Below are 27,812 nucleotides of genomic sequence, written 5' to 3'. Positions count from 1 at the left end.
AGCGGGTAAATGGAGTTGAAATCAGCCATGATTGAATGGTGGAGTGGACTCGATGGGCCGAATGGCCTTACTTCCGCTCCTATGTCTTATGGTCTTATGGACACAGCGTCCTGACTGGAACTTCAGCTCTGAACTTTGAAGAGTAGGTTTGTGCAATTTCGTTACTAGTGCAGGAAAGCCCTCATTAGTCAAACCAGCCAACCACTCATGACGCCTCCAAGGGAAGGTAAACACCAGAGCATCCAACAATTGGAAGAGCCTCAACCTCCGGCTCCAATGACCACAAAGTAAACTCTGCAACCCCCACCCAACACCAAGGGCAATTTTGGACACTAAGGGCAATTTATCATGGCCAATCCACCTAACCTGCACATCTTTGGACTGTGGGAGGAAACCGGAGCACCCGGAGGAAACCCACGCAGACACGGGGAGAACGTGTGCAGACTCCACACAGACAGTGAAACAAGCTGGGAATCGAACCTGGGACCCTGAAGCTGCGAAGCAATTGTGCTAACCACTGTTGTCAGTTTTTGGAGTTCCAGCATTTCTGCATGTTGTCTACAGTTGGCAGAATGGCACAAGGACTTTGCCGCATCGATCCGCTCATGTTCGGTGAAAACTCTGCGGACAGTTGAGCAAAATTTTAGAAGAGTTGCCGTATTTACTGCAGTGTTGCATTATCTGTAGTGACCTCTGTTTGTAGTAATACATGATGAGAATATGTTAAGCAAGTACAGGCAATTGAACACTAGATGGCCACTCAATCAAGACCTATATAAAGGTCTTCCTGCTCTTTCCGAGAGGAGAGTGTGTCTGGAGTGCAGAGAGTACAGAAGGGAGACAGCTAGAGAGAAGAAGTTAATAGATATCAGTATGTAGCATTATCTTATTTAATAGTTTAATCTACAGTTATTTGTTTGTTTACTAGTTCAGTATTAAGTAAAGAACTCACGAGATTATTTTATATTACTCATTAAATTACTTTATCATCACTAGAAGACTATGTCTATATTTCAACGACTCGGCTAGACAAAAAGAGCAATATATATAGTATAATATCGTAATATAACATTATCTAACAAATCAAAAAAGGCACAAGCTTACACCTTATTAAACCTAGCGGGCCCTGAGGCCATCACGAAATTTGAATTGTTTATTTTCCAAATGGAGGAGGTGAAAGAGGACCCCAAAATAATTCTCCAAAAGTTTGAAAACATTTGCCTTCCAGTAAAGATATTAATACTCAACACGCACTCATTTAGTTCAACAAATCAGAGGGCAGATGAATCAATACAATCTTATAGGGCCACCTTGAAAATCTTAACAAAGAAGTGTGCATTTGGCAACCTTGCTGATGAGTTAGTCAGAATTGAATAGTCCACAGTGAAGTAGTCTTTAAGCAGCTGCTGCGAGAGAAAGATTTAACACTATGAACATACATTAGCATCTGCATGTTCAACAAACAATCCGAAAAAAGCAGCAGAGATTTTAGACTGGAAACAGAAGTTTTCACTGTACAGAGCATGTCCTGCCCAACTGCAGTGGCCATCATCCTTTGAACAAAACAGCACATTTTGCATATGGTAAATGCGACAGTAAATGTGGAAAGTGGAATCATTTCGCAAAATGCCGCAGATCGAAAACACAGCAGCCTTCCTTTGCCTCCAGCATTGCAGCCAATCACTTCTCCAAGGTTAGGAGTGTCATTAAGGTGAACGAGCTGGAGCTAAGCGAAAGCAGCGTAACCACTGAGCCTCAAACAACACCCTATTGCGAAAGATCCAAGAAAAGTGAGAGTTTTTAACCACCCTGAACATGATTTGCAGCAATGCAAGACTGAAGGTTAGGATTGACACAGCAGCAAAGTGTAACATATTGCCCAGCCAAACGCTATGGGAACTAGACCCATATGCAGCACTGGACCCCACTACAGAAGTGGACCTCGCGATTTATGGCGGACAAACCATCCACACCGAAGGCGTAGCTACTCTCCACTACACACAAGACGGTTTAAAGTTTCACATAGTTGACCAGACCGTAAGGCCACTGCCAGGTCTTCGGGGTAGCATTACACTGCGGCTAATCCAACTTGGTGCAGAGGTACATGCTTTGCAACACCAGGCCCCAGAAATTATACAGGAAAGGCCTTCTCAACCATTACGTCATTGGTGTGCATCCATTAATATACCACAAGAGACTAGATGACTCAGAACCACCAACATTTTGTTCTCCGAGAAGAGTAACAATGCCATGAAGTAGAAAGTAGTCAATGAGCTACGTCAGATAACAACATTAGGTGTCATAATTCCTATAGATCAGAGAATGGATTTCAGCAGTGGTAGCTCTAGCAAAGAAAGTTGGCACAGTCAGGATATGCAGTGACCCAGTGCACTTGAACAAGGCACTGCCCAGACATCATCACCCTGGAACAGGCAATAGCAGACACACCATCCTGGATGCAAAATGTGGGTTCTGGAAGATCCCGCTCGATGAAGAATCCCTGAAACTTACCACATTCATGTCTCAGGTAGGGACATATTGTTTTCCTCGCATGCCCTAAGGGATCTCCACTGGCAGGGAGGTCTTCAACGGCCCATGGACCAACTCTTTGCCAACCCTGTGAAATCATCATCGATGACATCCTGGTTTGCAAGACCATGATGCACATCTTTATCTCATCTTCGATAGTATCAGGACCAAGCAGCTGAAGTCTAACCCTGCAAAATATAGGTTCAGCATCAGCCAGGTTCCTTACGTGGGTCATTTACCCACAGCCGATGGCGTGAGGCCAGATCCAGACAAGATAATGGCTATACGACAAATGGCCATCCCCTTGGATAAGCAACTTTACAGCTCTTCCTTGATATGACAAATTACCTTTTTAAGTGAGGTCACTAAACCTGTGCTGTAGTGAGGCCACTAGACACCTTTGTCAATTCTTCCACCAGGATGTCGAATGGTGCTGGGAATAACACCATACAGCGGTCTTCAACAGACTGAAGCAGACATTCGCAGTCCCACTGGTGCGACAATGCTTTGATTTCCAAGCACCCGTATTTATGTCAGCAGATGCATCCCAGCATAGGCTTGGTGTAGTCTGTATCCCTTTGCGTCAAGGACCCTGAACGGAAATTTAAAAGGAAGTCTTCACCTGTCAAAAATGTAATGACTTCATATATGGTCATCCTACAACTGTCAAATCTGATCATCAGCCATTCCTAACTATCTTAAAGAACCCTCTTCGCACTGCGTCTGAATGTCTGCAGCGCATGATGCTAAAACCATAATGCTACAATCTCAACATTATTTATAAACGTGGTAAATGATCTGTACTTGGCTGATGACCTCTCCAGAGCCTTCTTACTCACTACAGACCAGACAGATCATGAGGAAGACCCAGACATCATGTCAATAGAGATGTTGGGCGAGATTCTCCCACCCCCCGCTGGGTCGGAGAAGCGCCGGGGGCTGGCGTGAATCCCGCCCCCGCCAGTTGTTGAATTCTCCGGCACCAGAGATTCGGCGGGGGCGGGAATCGTGCCGCGCAGGTTGGCGGGCCCCCTCCCCCCGCGATTCTCTGGCCCGGATGGGCCGAAGTCCCACTGCTAGAATGTCTGTCCCGCCGGCGTGGATTAAACCACCTCTCTTACCGGCGGGACAAGGCGACGCGGGTGGGCTCCGGGGTCTTGGGGGGAGCGCGGGGCGATCTGGCCCCGGGGGGTGCCCCCACGGTGGCCAGGCCCACAATCGGGGCCCACCGATCTGCGCGCAGGCCTGTGCCGTGGGGGCAGTCTTTTCCTTCCGCCTTCGCCACGGTCTCCACTATGGCGGAGACGGAAGAGACCCCCTCCACTGCACATGCGCGGGGATGCCGTGAGCGGCTGCTGACGCTCCCGCGCATGCGCCGCCCGCAATGTCATTTCCGCACCAGCTGGCGGGGCACCAAAGGCCTTTCCTGCCAGCTGGCGGGGCGGAAGTCAGTCCGGCTCGGGCCTAGCCCCTCAAGGTGAGGGCTCGGCCGGTCAAGGGGCGGAGGATTCCGCACCTTTGGGGCGGCGTGATGCCGGACTGATTTGCGCCGTTTTTGGCGCTGGTCGGCGGACACCGCGCCGATACCGGAGAATTCCGCCGGTTGTCTTCTCTTCGAATCCAGGAACGCAAAGATTCCTTACAGGCAGACATAACATGCACAACATCATCTGAGGGGCTGGCCAGATGCCTCAAGAGAGCTTCATCAAAGGGCGGCATGTGGCGCAGTGGATAGCACTGGGACTGCGGCGCTGAGGACCCGGGTTCGAATCCCGGCCCTGGGTCACTGTCCGTGTGGAGTTTGCACATTCTCCCCATGTCTGCGTGGGTTTCACCCCCACAACCCAAAGATGTGCAGGTTAGGTGGATTGGCCAAGCTAAAATGCCCCTTAATTGGAAAAAAAATAATTGGGTCCGCTAAATTTATTTTTTAAAAAGAAAAAAAAGAGAGCTTCATCACAGGTTCCGCATATTTCCACCATCTAAGATGAACCAATCGTACAGGATGGACTGATACTGCGTGGCCAATGATCTGCCATCCCTACTTCACTTCAGAGGTGTTACACCCAACAACTTCACCAGGGACACCCTGAACATAGAATCCCTACAGTACAGAAGGAGGCCATTTGACCCATCGAGTCTGCACCGAACCACCAAAACAGCAACCCCCCTAGGCCCAATTCCCTGCCCTATCCCTGTAACCCCACATCACCTACACATCTTTGGACACTAAAGGGCAATTTAGCATGGCCAATCCACCTAACCTGCGTATGTTTGGACTTTGGGACAAAACCACAGCCCTCGGAGGAAACCCATGCAGACACATGGAGAATGTGCAAACTCCACTCAGACAGTCACCCAAGGCCAGAATTGAACCCGGTCTCTGGTGCTGTGCGGCAGCAGTGCTTGGCAACAACCAGATACAAGGCCAAAGAATCACTATACTGGCCCCACATGTTTGCCAACATGGAGAGGACGTCGCCAGGTTTGCAGGGTGTAGTGCACTTAAGCCACATCTAACAAAAGAACCGCTGCACTTATTTGAAGTCCTGGACCTCACATAAATATTCACAGCAGCTGACATCTTTGAATGGTAAACAACATTTGGGGTGGAATTCTCTCAGAAAAATGGCAAAGTGTCAGGTTGTGACTAAAAACTCGCGTGTTTCTCCCAGAGGCACAGGCAGGTTGCCGGCCAAGATCTTCCCACACTTTGCCACTTTTTAGAAGAGGAGCGTGTTTTGCACTCTCATTGTGGGGAGCGGGTCTAAAGACATTCGCAAGTCTGTCTCCACAGAGATCTGAGCGCCACCGTCAACCCGCCCCCAGGTATCGTTGGCATCAACCTGCACCCCCAGCAAGGATCGCTGGCATCGGGGCCCTCCCAATGGATCTTCCTGATCCTCACACTGCACCCTTCCGTCTTGTCCCCTGGCAGCGCCCGGGGGCTACACTGGCCTCCGAGCCTCCGGCATGGGCATCACGTTTGGTCTCTATTTTTGGAGACCAGTAGTGATTCCCATCGGCATTACATGCCAGTGGGTGGGAACATCTGGCATTAAGCCGATTTTGAATATTTAAAATATATTAAAATGTATGGTAATTAGGTTCACACCCTCATAGGCGTGAACCTGATTACAGGGGGGGGGGGGGGGGGGAATCTCATTCTGAGACCTCTCTATCGCAAATCCTGTTATGGCCCTCTCGCGGGTATTTCTGGCCATAATGGGATTTGTACCGGGGTGTAACAGGGCCGGAAAATCGCCCCCTTGGTCACAGTCGACTCGTATTCTAGTTGCTTTGACTCGACTACCTGCCAAATGTGACGAGTAACACCGTAATCATAAAACTGAAGAACCACTTTGCCACACATGGCAAGTCTCCAAGACTAATGACAGACAACACTCACCAATTCATCTCTAGTGAATTTCAAAAGTTTGCACACACATGGGACATTGATCCCATCACCTGCACCCTCCATACCTCAGTCCAATGGCCTGGCGGAATGGGCAATATGTTCAGCTAAACATCTTCTCGAGAAATGTGCATGAGATCGCACAGATTACCATGCTGCACTCCTCAGCCTGCACAATCTACCACAACAGAGCCTGCCCTTGTCAGCACAACCACTCTTTTCCAGATGCACCAGGACTACAGTTCCTTTTGCTTAGACTCTGTTACAGCCCAAACCCGAAAACAATGTGAATGACACCCTCATGCTATGCTGTTTAAGAAGCAAAACACACTATGATCGAAATTCCCACATACTCGGCCCTCTAATTTCTGGACAAAAGGTCAGGATCTGGACCGCTCATGGCCATAGCCAATAGGCAGTGGTACACAGCCATGCCCGACATCTAAACAGTTACATGGTAGCCTCAGGCAGTGCCCACTATGTACACAACGACCGTCACCTCCTACTGGTATTGGAACCGCACTGCTGGCCTTGTTCTGCATTGCAAGCCAGCTGTTTGGCCCACTGTGCTAAACCAGTATACAGACTGGTATGGAGCTGGGCTGCATTCTACATTGTTTCCAGTAAAGTACCATCAAATAAAAAAATACCCTTCTCAAAAAATGTGCCCCTCAAGCCCATTTTGGATCATATTCTAACAGCAGAAATGTGAAATCAACACAATTCCTTTTTTTCATAGAACCTTCTATTGACTTTTGGGAAGCATTGACTCTATACTCAAATATGGACTCACTCAAGGGAAAATTATTAATATTGGCTCCTAAACTTGGATCAGCAAGGCATCATTACTAAACATTCAAAAAGTTACAATACATGCATTCATTCAACTTAAAAACTTATTTGAGCAGATTTGTGTTACTGGATTCCCACCACATTTTTTAAAAATCATATGTTAAAAAATGCGTTCACATTTCAGGAGCTATATTTCTGTGCTTGCCCAGAGAAATGAACTTTACAAATTAGTTTTAAATCACAAATTTGATGAGGGTTAATTGGGCAAAGAATACATTCTTAGAATAAAAAGATAAATTGAGAGAAATGTTTTCAAAACAGTTTGCCAATATACATCTTATTTAAAATATGCTGTAAAAGCAACAAAAAAAAGGGAATTTGATATCTAATTTGGAATGTGGGAAAACAGGGCATTGAAGGGAGAAATAATTGTACATTTCAAACGTGGATCTTTAGTCAAAAAACAGTTTCCTTCAATTTTAGGAAGCATAGTGGGGACTGATGATGGCGACAGGTAGGAGATGGTTGCACATAAGGTGGTTCCCATCATGGTCTTTATCATTTGGACTTTTTAACCCGGTTCCCAGGGATTTGGGTCATCAAACCAGTCCATCGTATGGGATAAAGAATTTGTCAGCAAAAATATGTTGAAATTAATGAAGAAGGTTGGTGGTCAGAAGATTGCAGGAGGGTAATCCTTCGACAGAGCTAGTAAGAAGCTCAGCAAGAGGGAAGGCAGTGGACTTGGCCTTGGGTGCGGCTGCTCCTAACTCAGTGGAAACGCTGACTGGGCTGATGGGGAAGGAGTTCGTAAAGCAGTTTGCGAAATATTTTTGAGGGGCAGGGTGATGATGCAAACCCTTAAGCGGTCAATTGAGGCAGTACTTGGCCCGATTCGGGAGAAGTTGGAAAAAACTTTGGAGGCGGAGAGGAGCATGGAACGGCGCTGATGGGTATGGAGGCAGCCTTGATCGGCATGGTGATCGAATCACCTCGTTGGAAGCGGAGATGTTGCTGGTGGGGGAGAGAAACAAGATTCTCGAGGGCAAAGGTGAATGACTTGGAGAACAGGTCGAGGAGACAGAACCTCAGAATCGTGGGGTTGACATAGGGGGCTGTGGATCTTAAGCCAACTGAGTACTTCTCTCAGATGTTCATCAAGCTTTTGGAGGGGTACATGAGAGACTGTTCCCTCCAGAGTTCGATTGGACCCACCGAGTACTCCTGCGGAAGCCTCGGGCGACAGAGCCACCATGGGCGGAGATTATTGGATTCCACAGATTCCAGGAGAAGGAGCAGGTTCTGCAATGGGTCAAAGTGAATCGGGACTCGAGGTGGGAAAATCTGGTGTATGTCTGGGATTGAAGAGGGGGTAGTGGTCAGGATAACAGTATGGGGAATATATGGCCCTCAGTGGGGAGCTTAAGTACTATGAGGGTGTTGGCCTTTGGATGCTGTTACCTGGCTGGACCACCCTTACAGTATTTATGGGAGTGTGTTTTTTTTTGTTCTTTGAGCATACATCCTGTGTGGGAGGGTTACCTTTGCTAGTGAACGGGAGTGGTGTGTGTGGGGGGGGGCGCGGCGGCGTGGGGGGGGGGGGGGGGGGGGGGGGCTGCTGTGGCTTGTTGGACCTGCTTTCAAAAGGTTCACTGAGCCCAGCTTAATTATTTGGTGGGGGAAAGGGGATGGAGTCGTGTGTCGGAAATGCTTTTTTTCAGGTTTATGGGGGAGGGGGAGGGATTTGACTGGGGTCAGGACTTTTTTTTCTTTTAGAGAAATATTTTATTGAAGCATTTGTAATTTTCACAGTTTTAACACTAGTATTTCTTAAACAATCGAACGGGCCAGCACATGCAAAAAACATAAAAATAACATCCCCTACTACCCCCGCCCTATTTCCTAATTGCCCGTATACGAAGTTCCCTGTCCAAGTCTTACACTACCATGCCTCCCATTTTCCACCCCCCTCCGCCTCCCGCCCCTGCTGCTGACGTTCAATTTTCCTTGAAGAAGTCGATGAATGGCTGCCACCTCCGGGCGAACCCCTGCATTGAGCCTCTCAAGGCGAACTTTATCTTTTCCATCCTGAGAAACCCTGCCATGTCGCTGACCCACACTCCTGACTTTGGAGGCTCCGAGTCTCTCCATCCCAGCAAAATCTGTCTGGACTCGGAGTCACCCTCCCTTCCAGAATTTCTGACATGACGTCCGCAAATCCCTGCCAGAATCCCCTCACCTTTGGACACGCCCAAAACATGGACATGATTCGCCAGGCTTCCCCCACAGCGTCCGTACCTATCCTCTTCCTCAAAAAACCTACTCATCCGGGCCACAGTCATATGAGCACTGTGGACCACTTTGAACTGGATCAGACTAGGCCTGGCACATGACGAGGATGAATTGACACTCCTCGAGGCCTTTCCCCATAATCCGACTTCCACCTCCCCTCCCAACTCCTCCTCCCACTTCCTCTTCACCTCCCCGATAGGGAACCCTTCCCACTCCATCAATTCCTTGTATATCTCCGAGACCCTCCCCTCCCCGACCCCTGTTTTTGACATTACCTTATCATGTAGTCCACTCAGGGGGAGGCGAGGAAAGCTTGGAACCTGCCTCCAGCCAAAATCCCGTACCCGTAGGTACCGAAACCCATTCCCACCCGGCAACTCAAACTTCTCCTTGAATGCCTCCAGGCTCGGGAAACCCTCCTGAATGAAGAGATCCCAAAATCTCTCAATCCCTACCCGCTGCCACCTCCTAAAGCCCCCATCCAGCACCCCCGGAACAAAACAGTGATTGTCACAGATCGGTGACCATACTGACGCCCCCTCCAATCCCATGTTCTGCCTCCATTGTCCCCACACCCTCAGGGCTGCCACTACCACTGGGCTTGTGGAGTACCGAGCTGGCGAGAACGGCAGGGGAGCCATCAATAAAGCCTCCAAACTCATACCCTTACAGGATGGTGCCTCTACTTGCTCCCAGACCGACCCCTCCCCCACTAGGTGAAAGGTGGAAGATATAGGAGGGATATCAGAGGTAGGTTCTTTACCCAGAGAGTAGTGGGGGCATGGAATGCACTGCCTGTGGAAGTAGTTGAGTCAGAAACATTAGGGACCTTCAAGCAGCTATTGGATAGGTACATGGATTACGGTAAAATGATATAGTGTAGATTTATTTGTTCTTAAGGGCAGCACGGCAGCATTGTGTATAGCACAATTGCTTCACAGCTCCAGGGTCCCCTGTTCGATTCTGGCTTGGGTCACTGTATGTGCGGAGTCTGCACGTCCTCCCCGTGTCTGCGTGGGTTTCCTCCGGGTGCTCCGGTTTCCTCCCACAGTCTAAAGATGTGCAGGGTAGGTGGATTGGCCATGATAAATTGCCCTTAGTATCCAAAATTGCCCTTGGTGTTGGGTGGAGGTGTTGAGTTTGGGTAGGGTGCTCTTTCCAAGAGCCGGTGCAGACTCAGGGGGCCGAATGGCCTCCTTCTGCACTGTAAATTCAATGATAATCTATGATTAATCTAGGACAAAGGTTCGGCACAACATCGTGGGCCGAAGGGCCTGTTCTGTGCTGTATTTTCTATGTTCTATGTTCTACTCACTTCCTGACCATCGATATGTTGGCCGCCCAGTAATAATTAATAAAACTCAGGAGGGCCAAGCCCCCCTCCCCATGGCCCCGTTCCAGGAGTGCCTTCTTCACCCTCGGGATTTTACCAGACCACACAAAAGCCAAGATTACCGCATTCATTTTCCTAAAAAAGGCCTTCGGGACAAAAATCGGCAGACATTGAAAAAAGAACGGCAGCCTCAGAAGGACTGACACCTTCACTGTCTGCACCCTCCCCGCCAGTGTCAGCGGGAGCATGTCCCACCTGCGGAAATTCCTTTTCATCATCTTAGGGCAGCACGGTAGCATGGTGGTAAGCACAATTACTTCACAGCTCCAGGGTCCCAGGTTCGATTCCTGGCTTGGGTCACTGTCTGTGCGGAGTCTGCACTTTCTCCCCATGTGTGCGTGGGTTTCCTCCGGGTGCTCCGGTTTCCTCCCACAGTCCAAAGATGTGTGGGTTAGGTGGATTGGCAATGCTAAATTGCCCTTAGTGTCCAAAATTGTCCTTAATGTTGGGTGGGGTTACAGGGTTATGGGGATAGGGTGGAGGTGTAGGCTTGGGTAGGGTGCTCTTTCAAAAAAAGAGCCGGTGCAGACTCGATGGGCCGAATGGCCTCCTTCTGTACTGTAAATTCTATGAAAATTTCTATGATCTGATCAACCGCTTTACCCAAATTTAACTTGTGGAGCTGCCCCCAATCCTTATCCACCTGAATCCCCAGATACCTGAAGCTCTTCCCCACCACTTTAAAAGGTAACTCCCTCAATCCCCTTTCCTGTCCCTGTGCCTGGATCGCAAACACCTCGCTCTTTCCCATATTTAGTTTATAGCCTGAAAACCGCCCAAATTCTTCCAATGTCGCCATGATTCCGGCCATCCCCCCAACAGGTTTGTAATATAAAGAACTAAATCGTCTGCGAAGAGTGAGACCCTCTGCTCCACCCCCCCTCTCACTATCTCCCCTCAGACTTTCGATGACCTAAGGGCCATTGCCAAGGGCTCTATGGCCAGGCAAACAGTAGTGGGGAGAGCGGACACCCTTGTCTTGTCCCCCTACAAAGACTAAAATATTGGTTCTTACATTCGCCACTGGAGCCTGATATAGCAACCGGGCCCAATCCACAAATCCCTGCCCAAACCCAAACCTGCCATGAATATCCCATAGGTACTTCCACTCCACCCGGTCAAAAGCTTTTTCTGCATCCATAGCTACTACCACTTCAAACTCGCGCCCCTCCGCTGGCATCATTGTAACATTTAAGAGCCGTCTAATGTTGGATGTCAGGTACCTGCCCTTCACAAATCCCATCTAGTCCTCCCCGATTACCTCCAGGACACAGTCCTCTATACATGTGGCCAAGATCTATGCCAGCAATTTAGCACCTACGTTCAAAAGGGAGATCGTCCTGTATGATCCACAGCTCTCTGGGTCCTTATCCTGTTTCAAGATGAGAGAGATTGATACCTGTGAGAGCGTTGGGGGGAGCACTCCCAGTTCCTTAGACTCAATGAAGGCCTTAACCAGGAGCGGCCCCAGTAACCCAGAAAACTTTTTATAAAACTCCATTGGGTATCCATCAGGTCCTGGGGCCTTACCCAATTGCATCGCCCGCAATCCATCTATCACCTCCCCAAGGGCCCCCCAGGGCCTCCACCAGTTCCTCATCTATCTTCGGGAACTCTAGCCCCCCCCCCAAATTGTTTCATACCCTCCACCCCGGCTGGGAGTTCCGATTTATAAAGTCGACTATAGTATTCGCAAAACACATCATTTACCGCCCCCGGTTCCACCACCACCTTCCCCCTCATCTCCTTTACTTTCTCAATTTATCTCGCTGCCTCCTGCTTCCTCAGCTGACGTGCTAACATCCTACTGGCTTTCTTCCCATATTCGTATATCACCCCTTTTACCCTCCTCAGCTGCCCTTCTGCCTGACCTCTGGACAGGAGCCCAAATTCCATTTGAAGTCTCTGACGCTCCTTCAGGAGCTCCTCATCCGGAGTCTCTGCATATCTCCTGTCCACCTGTAAGATTTCCCCTACCAGTCTGTCCAACTCCGCCCGTTCATCCTTCTCCCTGTGAGCCCGAAACTAAATAAATTCCCCTCTGATAACCGCCTTTAATGCGTCCCAAACCACCCCTGCCGCGGTCTCACCCGTGTCGTTGCTCTTTATGTACCCTCAAATGGCCTCCCTCACCCACTCACAGACCTCATCCTCCACTAACAACCCTACATCTCACCTCCACTGCGGACGCTGGGTCTTTCCTGTGCTCACCCGTAGATCTATCCAGTGTGGGGCGTGATCCGACACCACGATGGCTTAGTATTCAGTGCCCTCCACCCCCGCTAAAGCACCCTCCTGACAAACACGACATCAGCCCAGTTTGGGCCGTATATATTCACCAACGCCACAGCCATTCCCTCCAGCTTCCCACTAACCATAATAAATCTACCCCCCCCCCCCCGCCCCGGGTCTGCCTCTATCTTTCCCACCTCGAATGCCACATTTTTATTAACCAGAATTGCCACCCCCCTTGTTTTAAAGTCCAATCCCAAATGAAACATCTGTCCGACCCAACCCTTCTTCAGTCTAACTTGGTCTCGCAGCTTCAAGTGCGTCTCTTGCAACATGGCCACGTCCGCCTTCAGCTACCTCAAATGTGCGAACACACGGGCCTTTTTGACCAGCCCATTCAGCCCACATACATTCCACATGACTAGCCTGGTCGACGGGCACCCTATCCCCCTCCCCTGTCGATCAGCCATGACCTTTCCCAGGCCAGCCCTTGGCCCATGCCCTGCACCTCACCTGGCCCACCCCCCGGCAGCTACCGTCATCCATTCTCCTCCTCCAACAACCTAAAAATCCCCTCCTCATCAGCATTTACCCCCCCCCCTCCCACCCCCCCCCCCCAAGTTAATCTTCAGCTCACCCCCCCCCCCCCCCACTTTGCTTCCATGAAATAGCCCTCCCAGCTAGCCTGGCAGCTCCCACCCCCCCCCCCCGGCACCTAGCATCCTACCACCTGCTGGTTCCCCTCCCCCCACTTTTAGTATAAGTTCCCAGAACAATGGCAAAAAGCACAAAAAAACAAACAAACCCCTCCCAAGGTCCAAGCACAAAGGCCCAGCCCTCCTCCCTTAACAAAATCTTATCTAGTCAAACACCTTCAAACAGAGCCAGATGGAACAGACCGGGAAAACAAAAGGAAAAGGAATTATACGTACAGAGTCTCAAACAACTTTTCGAACATCGCTAATTAAATTACAAAGTTAAAAGACTAATGTTTTTACCAAGCAAAACATCACTTCTAACTCAGTTCTCCACAGTCAAGGTTCAAGGTCCTCGTTTTCCCATCAGGTTATTGTCCTTCAAAAAGTCTGCCCCGCCCTCCGGTGAGCCAAAGTACAGCTCCCAACCCTCATAGGTCACGCATAGATGGCCGGGTAAAGCAGTCAAAACTTTATTTGCTTCTCATACAGGGCCGCCTTGACTTTATTAAAACTCGCCCTCCTCTTTGCGAGTTCTGCTCCCAAGTCCTGGTACACCCGAATCTCAGCATCTTCACACATGCACCGTTTCGTCTGCCTGGCTCATCTTATAATGCGTTCCTTATCTGGGAACCAATGCAGTTGTACCACCATCGCCCTCGGGGGCTCACGCCCCTGGGGCTTACGCATAAGTGCCCTGTGGGCCCGGTCCACCTCCAACGGCTTGGGGAACGCACCCTCCCCTATCAGCTTCTCCAGCATCTTCCCCACATACGCACCGGCATCCGATCCTTCCTTCCCCTCTGGCAGACCAATGATCCGGATATTCTGTCTCCAAGAACAGTTCTCCAGATCCTCCACTTTTTCCAGCAGTCGTTTCTGTTGGTCCTGTAGCATCCCAATCTCCGCTGCCATCGCGGTGGACTGCTCTTGTTCTGCCACCAGCTCCTCCAGCCTGCCCCTGGGTCGTCAATCTCTCCTCCACACGGTCGACCACCGCCCTAATCGAGTTCACCGCCCAGGCCAGGTCCCCCAAACACTTCTTGCGATGTTGTGTGAACTTCCCAGTCAAGAAGTTCACCAATTGGTCCGTCGACCATTGAGCTGGCGAGGTCAGACCCTACGTCCCTGCCATTGCCTCCTTCAAACTCTGGTCCTCATTTCCAACCAACTTTTGATTCCTCCTATTTCGATTTTTCCCTGGGCGCAGCTCCATGAGCTAGGGGTCACTTCCTTCTCTTCTTGATTTAAAGCTTTATTTTTGAAAAATTCCTGTGGAAATCCAGCTTAAAAGCCACAAAATGACCACCAAGAGTGGGAGCTGCCAAATGTGCGACCTTTCACTCCATGGCCGCCACCGGAAGTCCCGTAAGGACTTTTCTGTGTCTTGTTTTCGGGCCGGGCTGGGGGCTGCCTTGGATGGTTCCTGTGCCCGGGCTTGCCGGAGATAGCGACCTTTGTCTTTTACCTTTAGAAATTGGTCACAGTCTGGGGAGGAGATGGGGGGGGGGGGGGAGGTTTATGGTTTGGGCTTGTTTTCAAGGGGTTTGTAAGTGGTACATTTTTTGTATGGATTTGTTTATTTTGTGTTTTATCAAGTGAAAACTTGAATAAAAAATTTTCATTAAAAAATTCTAGGAAGCTTAGTGTTTTTTTAAGTACTGCTTCACCTAGGTTTGTGTTGTCAGTCAATCAATCATTTACACAGCTGATGTGGGCATCAGGGACATTTAAGCAAGGTGGCAGTAAGTAAAGAAGAAAAAAAACATGCATTTTTATGGCGCCTTTCAAGATCTCAGGATGCCTGAAAGTGCGTTGTAGCAAACCAAGTATTTTTGAAATGTAGTTACTGTCGTAATCTGTAAAACATGGCAGCCAGTTTGTGACCAGCAAGCTCTCATAATGTGCTCATGTCTAGTTAACATGTTTTAATGCTGGGTGAAGGATGAAAGGTCACTGGGGTCGGAGGGTGTGGGGGAGGGGGGGCAAGTTCCCTGCTGCTCTTCAAAATATTGCCATGGGATCTTTTACAGACACCTGAAAGAGCAGTCAACAGACACGATTTATCGGGACAAAAAGAGTCCCATTTCAGGCAGGTATAACAGGGTGTTTCTCAAGAACGACCCTGCTATTTAATGGCTCGTTACCATTTTTTTTGGCCTTGCCAGGGAACGTCCCGTCGAGGCCACACTTACATAATTTCCTGCACCAGTGCAGGAAGATGACTCGCGGATCGGGGCTCCATTTTTAAATGCTGTCCCGATCTTTCTACCCCCCTTCCCCCAAGCTGCCCCACCGCACTCCCCGGAACATCCCATGCACCCAACCTACCTCTTGCAGGGTCCTCAAGCTCCCCTTCCTTCACCCCACCTCTTGTGTCCAAGACACCCACCCCGGGCCCAAACCCTGGCATGGGCAAACTGGCACCTGGGCACCTTGGAACTGCTAGGCTGGCACTCTGGCAGTGCCCCTGCCAGTCTGGTAGTGGCACCTGGGCATGGTGGCACTGCCAGGGTAACAGGCTAGCAGTGCCAAAGTGCCCAGGGAGTACAATGCCCGACCACCCAGAGTTCTCTAATGGCCTGGGAGATCCTCCCAGGTGTCATTAAACCCAGTCCACGTTTGTGGAAATCAGTGCTAAACGGCACCCTGAAGAGCTCTCCAGGCGTGGCTGTTAGTTCCTGGGCCACGTGAAAATATGGCGCAGAGGTCTCCCAAGCCTAATGGCTCGTTTCCATATATTAATCCAGATCACGATGTCTCGCAAGATTTGTTAAATCTTGCAAGATATTTTGAGCATCGTCAATCTAGTGAGCGGCTTCTTGCGAGATTCAACAGCCCTGCCGTGGCACCAAGTCAGGCTTTATGAGGCCACTAAATCACACCCAATATCCCATTAAGAAGATGGCACTCTCAACAGTGCATCATTCCTTTAGTACAGCACTTAATTCTCTGCCTGGATTATGTACCGAAGTGCCTGGAGATGGATTTGATACCACAAACCTCTGACTCAATCACAATGAGGCAATTCTAATCTATATAATCTTGAGCACGTTTGCAAAATGGATTTATCAAAGTATTGTGACCAGCTAGTTTGTAATCATTGGCATGGATTCTACAGTGGAACAAATGACTGATTCACTGGACCTTTTCTTTTTGTTTCAATGATGTTTCCGATCCCTGTGAGCAATGAATCTAAGGGACTGTAGAACTGAATTTCCAGCAATATGGAAACACTTAGGGGGTCCCATATCACTAAATGATCAGACCGATGAGAATAGAAAATATTCGAAATCAAAAAGAAGAGCATGAAATGCAATTGGGCTTGAAGGATAAATCTCTCTGCAATGAAAAGATGTCAGTTAAAATTAGCACTCTCGAAAAAGTAGACTGTATGAATGATGTTGCAGTTTAAAGCAGTGTAAAATGAGTATGATAGTAGAAGAAACCCACAAAATGTTTGCATCACTGACTGAGGTCTAAAGATGAAAACTGTTTACAGTAATTTGTAGTGTTTTCAATTTTCAAATCCAACGTGAGCGATCTAACAGCCAGCGTCATGCCTGACTCAGGAAGCGACACGGCCGGTTTACAAAGCTTGTTACACCTCGTGAGATCCATCGAGATCTTATGAGGCATCGCGATTTGTATCCCGCCCAACTTGGGCAAGATCCAGATTTGCATATTTAAGTGTACAGTTAAGATCACTTGAATATGTTCACGCCGGAGTTCCCAAGGCACGGGATCGAATGTCCTCGCCTCGGAGACCCCGAGCAGGCGCCGTTTAGCACTGGTTTCCACAAATGTGGTCCAGACGTGCCGGCACTTGGGGGTGGGAGGGTTCCTTCCAGCAATCAACAGCCCCTGGGTGGTCAGGCTCTACACAGGATGGTACCTGGCACCCCAATGCCACCCACTGTGGTGCTACCAAGCTGGCAGTGCTCAGGTGGCATCCTGCCATGCTGGGGATCAGGCCTGGGAGTGCCCTGCCCTTATGAGGTAGGGTGCAGGGGGGCTCGATGACCCCCTAATTGGTAAGTTGGGGCGTTGAGGGTCCGGAGTGGAGCAGGGGTTCAGAGATTGGGGCACGGTCCGATCTCTTCCTGTACTGGTGAGTTGTGCTCGTTAGTGCAGGAAATGAGCCTGTGCGGCCTTGGCGTGACGGTCCTCACCGAGGACCAGAAAAAAAGCAGAGTCCCATTTAATAGGCTGTTCTTAACACTGCAAGCATGGAGAAACACCCGGCTAAAAGGGAGTCCCGAAAGGGACTCTGTTTCCTTTCCATTAAATCGCGCCTAACACTGAGCAGCAAAGAAAAACTTACCATTAGTATTTTAGAATTCTCAGTTTGTCGCTGGAATTACTATAAAAAGTGGCATTACAGAGCCCTCCTGTAAATGGTGGGAAAAATAATTAAGCTGCTCCTGCAGCATGATTAAAAAAGCTACCTACATTCAAAAGGAAATGTGCATTTCCTCAGTCAACATAATTCAAGGCAGTGAAGCCATTTTAGTGACATGATAAATCCCATAATTTTCCATTCTGAATATTGCCTATTTTGTGGTACGCTTGCCAAAATAATCAACTTCTTGTGGTTTTCTACATAGATTCCATCAGTAAATGTGTGGCTAAATTGCTCTTCAGTTGTCCGCAAAAAGGGTTTTACTGCCTGTACAGTAAATCCAGTTTCACCCTCAGCAGTGAGCAGCCCCAACTCTGGATCTACATCATGTTTCTTTTCCAACAGGTGAGTGCCTTTTTTAAAATCTGTTAGTTTGACTTTACCTGACTAAGTTCTTTGAAGGAATAACAGAAGGTGTGAACAATAGTAATGCAGTAGATGTAATATACTTGGATTTTCAGAAAGGCCTTTGATAAGTTACCATATAGTGGACTCATGCAAACATATGAAATAGGAGCAGATGTAGGCCATTCAGCCCCTCGAGCCTGCTCCACTCAATAAAGCCCATGGTTGATCTGTTTGTGTTTTGGGTTCCACATTTGCCATCTACCCCCGATAACCATAAGACCATAAGACCATAAGACATACGAGCGGAAGTAAGGCCATTCGGCCCATTGAGTCCACTCCATCATTCAATCATGGCTGATTTCAACTCCATTTACCCGCTCTCTCTCCATAGCCCTTAATTCCTCGAGAAATCAAGAATTTATCAACTTCTGTCTTAAAGACACTCAACGTCCCGGCCTCCACCGCCCTCTGTGGCAATGAATTCCACAGACCCACCACTCTCTGGCTGAAGAAATTTCTCCTCATCTCTGTTCTAAAGTGACTCCCTTTTATTCTAAGGCTGTGCCCCCGGGTCCTAGTCTCCCCTGCTAATGGAAACAACTTCCCTATGTCCACCCTATCTAAGCCATTCATTATCTTGTAAGTTTCTATTAGATCTCCCCTCAACCTCCTAAACTCCAATGAATATAATCCCAGGATCCTCAGACGTTCATCGTATGTTAGGCCTACCATTCCTGGGATCATCCGTGTGAATCTCTGCTGGACCCGCTCCAGTGCCAGTATGTCCTTCCTGAAGTGTGGGGCCGAGAATTGCTCACAGTATTCTAAATGGAGCCTAACTAATGCTTTATAAAGCTTCAGAAGTACATCCCTGTTTTTATATTCCAAGCCTCTTGTGATAAATGACAACATTGCATTTGCTTTCTTAATTACGGACTTAACCTGCAAGTTTACCTTTAGAGAATCCTGGACTAGGACTCCCAAGTCCCTTTGCACTTCAGCATTATGAATTTTGTCACCGTTTAGAAAATAGTCCATGCCTCTCTTCTTTTTTCCAAAGTGCAAGACCTCGCACTTGCCCACGTTGAATTTCATCAGCCATTTCTTGGACCACTCTCCTAAACTGTCTAAATCTTTCTGCAGCCTCCCCACCTCCTCAATACTACCTGCCCCTCCACCTATCTTTGTATCATCGGCAAACCTAGCCAGAATGCCCCCAGTCCCGTCAGCTAGATCGTTAGTATATAAAGAGAACAGCTGTGGCCCTAACACTGAACCCTGCGGGACACCTTTGATTCCTCTGCTTAACAAGAATCTACCTACTTGCACCTTAAAAATATTCAGTGACACTCCATCCACCGCCTTCTGAGGCAGAGTTCCAAAGTCGCACAACCCTCTGAGAGAGAAAAAAAAATTCTCACTTCTTATTCTGTAAGGGTGACTCTTAATTTTAAAACAGTGCCCCCTAATGTCAGAAGGGGTGGAAGGAAAATGCTATGGAACAGAATGCAAAGAGTTGGGTTCACAATTAAGTTACTCAGACGAGTGACAGGTGGGAAGTGGTATTATACAAAAAAATTGATGCTGGGACCACTGCGTTTCACTATTCACATGTACTTGGACTCTGAAATTTGAAATACAGTTTCAAACGTTATTACAAAAAAGGTATAGAGGCACTGCAGAAGGCACACAAAAGGTTTACAATAATGAGACCAAAGCTGAGCTGTTAGAACTATTGGGAGAGACAGAATTCATTGGGGCTCTTTTCTCTAGAAAAGGCAGAAGGCTTTAAGGTTGATAGAGCTTGATCAGGCAGATATAGAAAAGATGTTTCCATGTGGAAGAGTCAGAAGCCAGGGGTCATAACTGTAACCGTCGCTGATGAATTCAATAGAAAGAATTAATGAGCGACATTTTTACTCGGACAGTGATTCGAGCAAGGTACTTGGAATAGGTGAGCAGACTGGGGGCATAGTGGCAAAGTGGTATTATCATTGGACTAGTAATCTAGAGACCCAGAGTAATGCTCTGGTATCCTGTTTCGAATCCCGCCAAGGCAGATGGTGAAATTTGAATTCAATAAAATCTGGAATTAAAAGTCTAATGGTGACTGTGAAACCATTGTCCATTGTCGTGAAAACTCATCTGATTCACTAATGTCCTTGAGGGAAGGAAATCTGTCGTCCTTACCTGGTCTGGCCTGCATGTGATTCCAGATCCACAGCAATGTGGTTGACTCTTAAATGTCCTTGGAGATGGGCAATAAATAGGGATGGGCCCAGCCAGCGACGTCTATATCCCATGCACATATTTTTAAAAATTCCTCACACTATACTGAGTTCCCAAGTTGTATGAGATTGACCCGGAGTGAATCGTCACACAGAGAAATAACACACCTCCACCTGATATTTCCCTGACAGCCAAATGCATGGGAGGGATGTTATGTCTTCTGGTTCCTATGAGTTAGAAATTATCACACATTAGCCTCAAAATGCTGGAGCATCATCGAGTGTTTTTCTTGCTGCTCTCCATGTGCCTGAGTGACTGATATATTCTTACGTGACACATGATTGCAGTCAGGTAATGAATGTGGCATCAGTCCCTGGGATATTCACACAATGTGGTAAACACCACTGGTAACACACTACGCATATTAATGTACTGCCACCGTATTACAGGTACCACAGTAATCCCAGCCTGCTGGCTCCTCCCAGCAGGCGCCGTATAAAAGTGTGTGCTCTCCTGCGCTGCTCCCATTCTGGTTCCAGCTGCAGGAGGCTCAACATCTTGTGCAATAAAGCCTCAATTGTTTCACCATTCTCGTCTCATGGTCATTGACGGTACATCAATTTATTGCACAAGATTTTACGAGATGAATGTCTTAATCAAGCCTGATCGCCTGGAGCTGACCCCTCACGCAGCCGAAGCCACTGCCACCTTCGAGCACTGGCTAGCCTGCTTTGAAGGCTACCTCAGAGCAGCCATTGAAGAACTCTCAGACCCACAGAAGCTCCAGATCCCCTACTCACGGGTGAGCCCACAGGTTTTTCCCCTCATCCGGGATGCGCCCACCTACACAGAAGCAATGGCGCTATTAAAGGGACAGTACATCAAGTCGGTGAATCAAGTGTACGCCAGGCATCTCCTGCCCACGAGACGGCAACTCCAGGTGGACAAAGAACAAAGAACAAAGAAAAGTACAGCACAGGAACAGGCCCTTCGGCCCTCCAAGCCCGTGCCGACCATGCTGCCTGACTAAACTACAAGCTTCTACCCTTCCTGGGTCCATATCCCTCTATTCCCATCCTATTCTATTCCCATCCTATTCGTGCATTTGTCAAGATGCCCCTTAAATGTCACTATCGTCCCTGTTTCCACCACCTCCTCCGGCAGCGAGTTCCAAGCACCCACTACCCTCTGTGTAAAAAAACTTGCCTCGTACATCTCCTCTAAACCTTGCCCCTCGCACCTTAAACCTATAAGGTCCAAGCATGCTCATCGTATGAAATATTTCTCCCCTTACTACAATACCTCAGCTCAATACATAATTGAATGTTTCTGAAAAGGAAAGTATTCAATGTATTGAACTGCTTTCATAAAGGACACAACAAGATAAATAAACATTAAATGCGTTTGAGGTTGTAAGACTTTGTTGTAATCAGCAAAAACCTTTGAATGTTTTGCAGCATGGTATCACACTCCCATGCCTAACTATCATTATTTTGCATATGGTTTAAGTATTGTTGTAAAACTCATGACCTTGTAAGGCTGTTCCCCACTCTTATGAATGGCAACAGCAGTCAAAAGGGTGGCACAGTGGTTAGCACTGCTGCCTCGCAGCTCCAGGATACCAGGTTCAATTCCGACTTGGGTCACTGTCTGTGCGGCGTCTGTACATTCTCCCAGTGTCTGCGTGGGTTTCCTCCGGGTGCTCCGGTTTCCTCCCACAGTCCAAAGATGTGCAGGTTAGGTAGATTGCCCATGTTAAATGCCCTTAGTGTCCAAAAGGTTTAAGTGGGGTTACTGGGTTATGGGGATAGGGTGGGGGGTGGGGGCTTTTTCAGAGGGTCAGTGCAGACTCAATGGACCAAATGTCCTCCTTCTGCACTGTAGTGATTCTAAAATGCAGTGACCAGAAAAAAGATCCAGCTTACCTCCAACCTATATGAAATACAAATTCAGTGTAACATGATCTCTTTATCTCATTCCACCAGCCAGTACTAACAGTTTTCCGAGTGATATGCACAGTAGCAAAGTCCAAAGTTAATGGTTGGATACATCATATTCTGCTGGATCAATTGCCATTTCTATCAGCAAATGCACAGATCAAGAGGATTTCAAGTATGTTTCTGGTTGCTAATTAGGAATTGTTCCATGTCTGTGGGTTTCAAATTCAATGATACTTCACAATGAATTGAACATTTTCCCTTTCCTGTATTCACTGGCGATATGCCACCTGTGAAAAATGAGGTGGATGCAGATTGCATTGCCCGAATGCCAATCTGAAAACAAAACTCCTCCTTACACCAATGATATAAAAGCTTACTCACACCAGGGTTGTAATTACAATGTTTCCAGGAGCTTAATAAATATTGAACATTCTAATTTAGTCTCAGGACGATTTTTTGCGGGCTCTACGGATACTCGGTAGGAACTGTAACTGCCAGGCAGTTTCGGCAGTCCAAAACACCAAACTATTAATCAGAGACACATATGTCACGGGCATTAAGTCTACTTACGTTCACCAGCGGCTATTGGAGGGGGGTACGCTCGACCTTGCAGAGACTGTGAAGCTTGCTAACTCCCTAGAAGTGGCCTCCCATAATCTGGAGGCCTATACCTCCGACCGCGTGGCACCCTCGTGGGCATCGTGGGCCCCACCAGCGGCCGACTCGAGTCCACCGCAAGCCTGCGCCGCGCGGCAGTCGGCCAACTCCGGAGGGCCCAAATGTTACTTTTGTGGCCAGAGCAAACATCACAGGCAACGCTGCCCGGCACGGAGCGCGACCTGCAACGGGTGTGGGAAGAAGGGCCACTTTGTTTCCATTTGCCAGGCCCGGTCAGTCGCCGCTGTTTCCAGGCCCAGCATTGCTACACCCCCCACGTGTGATCCAGGGGCACCGCCATCTTCTCCACCACAAGACATGTGCGCCCTGTGGGTGCCGCCATCTTGGACTGCGCCTCAGGACCCCTGCTCGCCTGGCCGTTCGGGGCCCACCGATACCTCCACCATCGCTGATCAGCGGGACCTCCCAACATCTTCCGCAGCTCACTTCCATCACTCTTGGTCAGTCTCGGCCTCGCGACCGCTACGATGACGGTAAAGATCAACGGGCACGAGACGACCTGCCTCTTTGACTCCGGGAGCACAGAGAGTTTCATCCACCCTGCTACGGTAAGGCGCTGCTCCCTCCCGGTACTCCCCATCACCCAGAAAATCTCCCTGGCCTCCGGATCCCATTCCGTGCAAATCCGGGGGTACTGCATCGCGACCCTCACCGTTCAGGGCGTGGAGTACAGCGACTTCAGGCTCTGCGTCCTCCCCCATCTCTGCGCTGCCCTGTTACTAGGTCTCGATTTTCACTGTCACCTCCAAAGCCTTACTCTGAAATTCAGCTGCCCCCCCCTCACCGTTTGTGGCCTCACGACCCTTAAGGTCGATCCACCTTCACTGTTCGCAAACCTCACCCCGGACTGTACACCCGTCGCCACGAGGAGCAGACGGTACATTGCGCAGGACGGGACATTCATCAAGTCAGTCTGCGGGAGGGGATCATTGAGGCCAGTAACAACCCCTGGAGAGCTCAAGTGGTGGTAATCATTCTGGTGGCAGCTACAGGAGGCTCAACATCTTGTGCAATATTCTCGTCTCATGGTCATTGATGGTACATCACATAACAATTAATTTCTTGCTCTTTGCAAGTAATTTAACAAGGGAACTGTATCCCAGCCTCAATTCCCCAACACCATCCTCCTCCCCACAACTTATCGTTAAAAACTGGCCTTTTCTGTGACTTTAATTATCATTACATCTAGAATCATAGACTCCCTACAGTGCAGAAGGATGCCATTCAGCCCATCGACTCTGCACCAACCCGCCGAAAGAGCACCCTTCCTGGGCGCACTCCTCCCGCCCTCTCCCCATGACCCAATCTACACTCACGAACAACCTATCATGGCCAATCCACCTAATCGTCGCACTGTGGGAGGAAACCGGAACAACCAGAGGAAACCAACAGACACGGGAAAAACGTGCAAACTACACACAGACAATCACCCAAGGCGGGAATTGAACCGAGGTCCTTGGCGCTGTGTGGCAGCAGTGCCACTCTAACATGTATTAGCTTTTCACAAAGATTTCCTTTTAAACCAGTTCTTCTGGCCTGCAGGTTCAGTCTTCATTATCTTGCCTATCATATTCTTAATTCTCTCCTGCCCTTGATCAGAGATCATGGGCGGGATTCTCCGTCCCGCGCGCCCCCTGGGGTTTTCCATCTCGCCAGCCGGCCAATGGGGTTTGCCTTTGTGGGCAGCCCCACGCCATCGGGAAACCCCATGGCTGCCAGCGTAACGGAGAATCCAGCCCCATATGTATTGTGATTAATAATTAACTATTTCTAACCTGCATCAGTCACTGTGTGATTCTGATTTAAACTGCAGCTCCTCAAATGATCCATTTCCATGCACATTCCTGTTGAATATGAGACTGCCTCGATGACTTACTACATCAGACCTAGATTCTGTACCCATGGTGTCTCCTTATCCCTTACAGTGCCGTAGTTATATGATTCAAATTCCATCTAATCTTCGCATCCTAATTCACTCATAATTAGCTTTGCCCAGTCATGTGATTATTAACAACATTGCCAGTAGTTTTAGTTTTGTGTTCTTCGTGAAGTGGCCTGTTCTGTGTATGCAGCGGAATACAGTTAATCTCTTTCATTCTTTCTCTGCTTTCACTGTTGCTCTGTGTAATAGTTGGCGCATGATGATCTTTTATCTGTGCCAACATATTATGCAAGGAACCCTCCAGAAGCACACAATCTCGGAGACAGGGGGCGTCATTCTCCGCCGGCGGGAGTCTCCGTTTTGCCGGCGCCCGGGGGTTTCCCGACGGCGTGGGGCTGCCCCACAATGGGAAACCCCATTGACCGGCCGGTGTTACGGAGACTCCCGCCGGCCGGTCCGCGCAGAAATGTGGCGGTGCGGGTAGGAGAATTTTGCCCAGGATGTTTGCACTCCTTCAATTAACTCCTGAAGCCAATGTTTATTTAACACTGCTAATTTTTTGACATTAAAGAGCACATCCATGCACTTTACTGGAATTGTAATACGTATTGTTTTGCATGGTATAATGTTCCTACCCTTGTAAAACACTGATTTTTCTTACTTATCATGAGTGATACACTGAGATATTTGCTAATAATAAAATTAAAAATAGAATTTGTGGGCACATGTTCTTCCCATCACTCTGTGTTACGTTTCTGTATCATTTTTAATTAATCTGGAATCAATTTGGCCATAAGATTTTGCAGTTAAATGATCTATTTGAGAAATCCTTACATTGAAAATGACTTTATATATTGGGTTGAAACTGCTGGTTTAAAAGACTGAACAACAGTATTTCAGTGACTTAAAGCAACAGCTTCTAAGATGGCCGAACATTTGCATGATAATACCCTATATATTCCCGAGTCATTAAAATGGAGTCCTACTGTCTAGATCAGAGATGATCAGAGGAATGTGAATGGCCCATCTCCTGAGCCACTCACCAAGTGTCCAGACAGTCACCTGTGTATTGTACTGAGTGTGGAAGCCTGTAGATGCAATCACTTTGGACAATGGTTTCTGGCTGAGATGGGAAGGAACTCTGCCAACCATAATATAATTATGTCTAAATCATGAACCGAGAATCAACGTCCAAGACCATGGGCACAATTTAACCGCCGTGTTACATCCAGCACGGATCTGGACACGCTGGTTAAGAACATAAAAACATAAGAATATAAAAACAAGGAGCAGGAGTCGGCCATCTGGCCCCTCGAGCCTGCTCTGCCATTCAATGAGATCATGCCTGATCTTTTGTGGACTCTGTTTTGTTATTTTCTAGACGTAGCATTAGCGTCTTCCTTGTGGTGCACTTGACAAAGGAAGGTTCAGACGTGGAGATAACGTCAACACGTTTATTAAACTATTTACACTTCTCCTACTCGGGTTTGCCACTACTGCTAATCCTTCTCTAGCTACTTAGACTGACTAACCAGTGGTGGGTCTAATATCTACAATCTATGTGGTGGGTGTAATATTGAATCAACCCTGTGTCTCTACTCATTGGCTGTCTCCACTGGAAAGAAGAAGATCATGTGTGTTGTGGCCTTTATATATGGGTTGGTGTAATGCCCTCCTGTGGTCGTGTCACCTCTGTGTGTATCGTGAAGCCCATTGGTCGTGTCCTATCTAACTGTTCTATTGGTTGAGTGTCTGTGTGTCATGTCTCTGGTGCTCCCTCTAGTGTCTAACTAGTCTACATGTATTTCATTAAACCCTTGTGTCTTTACAGTGATGCACATCACCACAGACTCAGCTCCACTTTCCGGCCTGAACACCATAACCCTTAATCCCTTTATTCGTCAAAAAACTATCTATCTTTATCTTAAAAACATTTAATGAAGGAGCCTCAACTGCTTCACTGGGCAAGGAATTCCATAGATTCACAACTCTTTGGGTGAAGAAGTTCCTCCTAAACTCAGTCCTAAATCAATTTCCCCTTATTTTGAGGCTATGCCCCCTAGTTCTGCTTTCACCTGCCAGTGGAAACAACCTGCCCGCATCTATCCTTCTATTCCCTTCATAATTTTATGTTTCTATAAGATTCCACCCCCCCCGCATCCTTCTAAATTCCAACGAGTACAGTCCCAGTCTACTCAACCTCTCCTCGTAATCCAACCCCCTCAACTCTGGGATTAACCTAGTGAATCTCCTCTGCACACCCTCCAGCGCCAGTATGTCCTTTCTCAGGTAAGACCAAAACTGAACACAATACTCCAGGTGTGGCCTCACTAACACCTTATACAATTGCAGCATAACCTCCCTAGTCTTAAACTCCACCCCTCTAGCAATGAAGGACAAAACTCCATTTGCCTTCTTAATCACCTGTAAACCAACTTTTTGCGACTCATGCACTCGCACACCCAGATCTCTCTGCACAGCAGCATGTTTTAATATTTTATCATTTAAATAATAATCCCTTTTGCTGTTATTCCTACCAAAATGGATAACCTCACATTTGTCAACATTGTATTCCATCTGCCAGACCCTAGCCCATTCACTTAACCTATCCATATGGCTGGTTATGTCAGTTCCACAGAGGCTTCCCTCACAGTGTTGGTGGCAGCCCAGGAGGCCGGACTCCGGAGAAGGCAGCAGCAGCGTCGATACAGACCCAATGTGCAGGAGGCCACCACACACCCTAAAAGCCCATCAGGCTAAGGAGGAACCCAGAGGGGGACGCAGCGACGGCCCAAGGTGTACAGGCGTCACTGGTCTCAACAAAGAGACAGTCTGGCACCTGTGCCATGGAAGAGGAAGGCACCCATTCCCGGTTGCTGTGAAAGTCACCACAGCCCTGTACTACTATCCACCAGTTCATTCCAGGGCTCAAGCCGGGACGTGTGTGGCATTTCCCAAGCTACAGCCCACAAGCATTTGTGAGAT

At 48.2% G+C, this 27,812-nt stretch overlaps 1 protein-coding gene across 6 annotated transcripts in view; it reads left to right on the top strand.

Moving 5' to 3' along the window:
• veph1 (ventricular zone expressed PH domain-containing 1) overlaps positions 1-27,812 on the top strand; it is a 403,802-nt gene that overhangs the window by 275,286 nt on the left and 100,704 nt on the right. For all 6 annotated transcript variants that reach the window (XM_072474424.1, XM_072474420.1, XM_072474419.1 and 3 more), the window contains one exon: positions 17,956-18,095. In XM_072474424.1, the coding sequence (XP_072330525.1) occupies positions 17,956-18,095 (140 nt within the window). The remainder of the gene's footprint in view (positions 1-17,955; positions 18,096-27,812) is intronic.

Source organism: Scyliorhinus torazame, chromosome 14 (assembly GCF_047496885.1).
Source record: "Scyliorhinus torazame isolate Kashiwa2021f chromosome 14, sScyTor2.1, whole genome shotgun sequence".
Classification (NCBI taxonomy): domain Eukaryota; kingdom Metazoa; phylum Chordata; class Chondrichthyes; order Carcharhiniformes; family Scyliorhinidae; genus Scyliorhinus; species Scyliorhinus torazame.
This window is presented reverse-complemented; position numbering and strand designations above follow the sequence as displayed.